Genomic DNA, 4,814 nt, shown 5'->3' with positions numbered 1-4,814 from the left:
ACCAGGGATTACACTTGCAATGGAAGGAGAGGATGTCTAAGATACTGCATTGGCTGAGACGATTGGAGCAGTTGCGGCAGCAGGCTTCTGCTTAGGCTTGGAGGTATTCCAATGGGCTGGGTATCCAATAATCTCATAGCAACTCTCAACAAGGTGGCCTTCTTTTCCGCATTTGATATACTTCTTGCCATTTTGTGCTCTGTTGTGGACTGGATTGAAAGAGCGAGAAATAGCTATGGCTGTGTTGTCGGGTGTAGGTAGGAGTGGTAGATGAAGGTGGCGTTGTGTCTCCTCTTGATGAACAGTAGCATATGTTTTGGCAATGGAGGCTAGAGGATCCATAGCTAGAATTTGGCTCCTGATATTGTTGAAGGAATCATTAAGGCCCATGAGAAAATGAAATAAATGTTCTGTGTTTTTCTTAACTGAAGCATTTTTTCGAGCACTGCATGTGCAAGAGTTAGGATCCTGTAGAGTGTGCAATTCATCCCAGAGTCCCTTAATGGTGTTGTAATAGGATGTAGCAGTCATGAAATCTTGATGTAGATTGACGAGATCATGCTTGAGGCGATACAACCGCTGGTGATTGCTTTGAGAGAATCGGTGGTCTAAGCCTTTTCATACTTCAGAAGGATTTTGACAATAGATCAAGCTTTGCCTTAGAGATTTGTCGATGGAGTTGAGTAACCAAGAAAGAACCATGTCGCAACACCTCTCCCACAGTGTAGCTATGGACGCATCTGCAGGTTTTGTTAAAGTGTCATCAATGAAAACAAGTTTATTTTTTGTGTTGAGAGCCATCGCATGGAACGTCACCATGAGGGGTAATTGTCGCCGGTGAGAAGTTCTGGAACTAAGGTTGCTCCAGGGTTGTCGACAGCGGTTAGGAAATATGGTGAAGTGAGATCACTGATGAGTTGGGATGGAGTTTGGCTGGGTTCAGCCATGGAAACGGAAACGTTAGAGATCCCGAAGAATAAAATACTCTGATACTATAATAATAAATGTACAAGGATAAAAATATTCTTGTCTGCTTTGTATTTTCTATTGATAGTGTTTTTACAATCAATCACAGTGCTATATTTGTACAATTAAAATGGTGCTACATATGGAATGTATTATAAATTGTACATGGTTGTGCTTGATATGGGACTTGATTTGTGCAATTATCCCATACATAGTTGTGCTTAATATGGGGCTTGATTTGTGCAATTATCACATACATGGTTGTGCCTGATATGGGGCTTGATTTGTGCAATTATCCCATATACAGCTGTGCTTGATATGGGGCTTGATTTGTGCAATTATTCCATAATTGTCAATAATTATGGATTCCAAACTTGGTGCAGTATGATTACACAAAAGTGGAATGTCGAGTTTTGTGCATGGATCATGTTCTTAAAAAAATTGGCTTCCTGTTGTATGGTACCATCATAATTCAATATGTTACTAATTACAGATGAACTTTTCGTTAATTGCTCTAATCTTATGTGGCCTCCAAGAAAATATTGAGGATCTTTTAAAATCTGTTTTTTTTATTAAAAAAATAATTTTATTTGATAAAGATTGAGATGGTCGAACTAAATTACGAGGAATCCTTCATCCGCAAATCTTTAAAAGCTCCTTGCGCACGCTTTGATCGACACGTGGCATGGAAGAAAATTTATTGGAGTCTCATATGACTCTTGCTTTGAAACATTACTAAACTACTGCTCGCAAGATACTTGTTTTTTTTACAAAAGAGTAACTTTTAATGAAACTTTCTCACATATGCACCCTAACCACTGATTTTGTGAAGTAATCTTTAACCTAGTCCACCCATGCCGTGTAAAAACCTCACTATCAGGCCATAAGCTTCTCCACCCACGGAAGCAGGGCTGTTAATGGGCCGGGCTAGCCGGTCATTTCCGGCTTGGCTTGGGCTTATATTTTAGGCCCATTTCTCAATTGGGTGAATTTGGACCGTGCATCATATCCCATCAGCCAATCCTGAGTACGGCTGGCCCACCTCAGGCCTAACTTGGGCTGGAGTATCGGCTCGAGGCCCTTTTTTCAATCGGGCCGGGTTTGGATCCTGTATAAAAGCTCGTCAGTGAAGCTTAAACCCGGCCTGAACTGGCCCGTTAGGGTTTGTGAGGATTATATGTAAAAATCTTTCTTTACTCTTCATGTTACTACTCCAACCAACACCTCCATCTCTCTCTCTCTCTATCTCAAACCCTTGGACCCGGGCTTTGGCTCGGGTCTAGAATAAACATTTAAGGCTAGGCTGATCATAGGCCCGGGCCAAGCTCGGGTCTATATCGAACAATACGGGCAGGGCTTGGACAAAGCTAGGTCATGCCCTAACCATTCCTCCTGAACTCAGTAGCCAATGAGTCTGTCCGGCGTGCCGGGTCCGCCATTGACAGTTGAGATTCTAATTGCAATTGGTTCTGAAAATGGGCCGGGCCAGGAAAAGACCCATAACACCTCGGGTGAACTTCAAGCCCATCAAACTGGGCCACATTTTAATTTCATCTCCCAGCAAGAAAAATTCCTGCTAAAAACCACTATTCTAGTGGGGCCCATTTATCTCATCATGTGCCAGGCTTCAATTTTAATAATGGGCCCACAAACTGGGCTTGGGCTTTCCTGGGCCTTGCCTTCTAAAAGCCAGTTTCCAGCATGGGTATTTTGTAATTCAACAATCCATACATTCAAATCACAATCTTCAACCATTCCAAAGCAACAAAACTATGGTTTTGGAGACTTAGAAAAGTCATGGGCCCAAACACAGAGAAAATGCAAGCCCGAAAAAACGCAATCGAAACAAATCCCATTTTAACTTAGCCAGTGCCACCAAGCACAGCTTTCAGCTTCTTCACCTGAGCATCATCAAGGAAGGTGGTCTTCTCGACGAGGATGGATGGCAGATCGTTCCCAAACAGCGCAAACGCAGTGATCTGCAGGCCTGGGCTTGGGCTACTGAAGCTAACGAAAGCAATGGCTGGGATCCCTCCACCGTTCAATTGAAAATGCAACAGCCCTTGTGGGAATACCATGACATCCCCCTTCTTTAGTGTCTTTAAGTAGACCATGTTCGCTGACGATGAGATGAACCCGGCGCATATCGTCCCCTGGACGACCACCAGGATTTCGGACCCGCCCGGGTGGGTGTGGAGTGGGACCACACCATCTGGCGCAAGGTCCAATCGGGCCATCGAGATCCCAAGACCATTTACGCCTGGGAACTGGGCCACGAATGCAGGCGTCACGGCCGCCTTGATTATATTGGATGTGTTTCCGGCCTTGCCGAGGCCGGAGAACACGAAATCATCAACGGTGACATTGGCGGGCTTCTTGCATGAATAGCCTGCTGGGCTTTCTGGGCCCATGAGGTCTCCCACACAGAAATCAGCTGCACGTGTGGAGGATGAGAAGAGGAGTTGGAAGAAGATGAAAATGTAGAGCATTTTTTCTTTCCCGTGTGTGGTTCTCAAGACTCCTATCTTATCTATCTATATGGATTGAGATGGGTTTTTATAGGGTGGGGAGTGCATACACGGTTGTTTTGGTGTATATGAGGGGGGAGTTGGATGCCATGCAGGTTTTCACGTGCATGGTAAGGGTTGAAAGGTATACATGAAAAAAAAGGACAGATTTTGAGCTGTGATGCATGTGACCTCGAGAATCAGACATTGTAGCACTTTTGTCAGGGAGAGAGACTGTGTCAGATTACACACTTCCATAAATTGTGGTCATTGATGACGTGGCAAGACTGTCAGTCAATCTGGACCGTTGGATGTGGGGCCAATGGATTTAAGAAAAGAACAGTCAAAAGAACTTTCTTGGATTAGTGAATGGTGATTCATGGTATGGCATAAAGGTGGGTTTTATCTGGAGAGGCCCCATTTATTAAAAAGGCGTATCCCAACAATCGCACCAATTCGATCATTTAATCACTTGATATTGGCCATGGAATTTGGACCGTTGGTTATTCTCTTTCTAACCATCCATCTGATGGCCACCAGTTTGGTGGTTTGGATTATTTGACTAGGGTGATTTTTAGAATGAGCTGTACATGATGACTGCTCACAATTTTCTCAAGTTGGTTTTACATACATGCATTCCACGTGCACACTGATGAATCGCCATCGATAAACAATGAGATTTTTCCGACTGTAAATCCCACCTTTTACCACCATCTTTTTTAAACGCTCCCGAATTTTACTTTTCAAACTAAACCAGTCATGGTGGCACCATAATATCCACGGTATCACCGTGAAACTGTCTTATCCACAATGGCACCGTGGATATCACGGTGCCACCGTCCAATATAAAAAAAAGGACAAAGGCCGTAGCTAAAGGCCTACGATGGCTACATATCTAAACTATAGTCATTGCTACTGTAGCGAAAAGTACTTGCAACTATGGATAATTAAGTGAGCCTAACGTAAATTTGAACGAGCCTAACATGCCTAACTTGAAATTTTGCAAGCCTCAAAGAAAATTTAGACAAGGCAATCATGAAATTCAACGAGACTCAAAGGGAATCAAGCGAGACGAACAAGAAATTGAGCGAAGCAAACATGAAATTCAACGAGGCAAACAGGAGATTGAGCAAGACAAACATGAACTTCAACAAGACAAACATGAAATTGAGCAAGACAAACATGAAATTCAACGAAGCTCACAGGAAATCAAACGAGGCAAATAAAAAATTAAGCGAGGCAAATAGGAAATTGAGCGAGGCAAACATAATTTTCAGCGAGGCAAACATGAAATTCATCCCACCTTTCATGTTTGCCTCGCTGAATTTCCTTTGAGCCTCG

At 43.2% G+C, this 4,814-nt stretch overlaps 1 protein-coding gene across 1 annotated transcript; it reads right to left on the bottom strand.

Moving 5' to 3' along the window:
• Positions 1-2,672: 2,672 nt before the first annotated feature.
• LOC131227876 (auxin-binding protein ABP19a-like) lies at positions 2,673-3,502 on the bottom strand. Its single transcript, XM_058223707.1, has one exon. It carries the CDS (start codon positions 3,453-3,455, stop codon positions 2,829-2,831), a length of 627 nt encoding a protein of 208 aa, XP_058079690.1. The 5' UTR covers positions 3,456-3,502; the 3' UTR covers positions 2,673-2,828.
• Positions 3,503-4,814: the final 1,312 nt, after the last annotated feature.

The sequence above is a fragment of the Magnolia sinica genome, chromosome 15 (genome assembly GCF_029962835.1).
Source record: "Magnolia sinica isolate HGM2019 chromosome 15, MsV1, whole genome shotgun sequence".
Taxonomy (NCBI): domain Eukaryota; kingdom Viridiplantae; phylum Streptophyta; class Magnoliopsida; order Magnoliales; family Magnoliaceae; genus Magnolia; species Magnolia sinica.
Note: the sequence above shows the minus strand (reverse complement) of the source record. Positions and strands in the feature narration are given on the sequence as shown.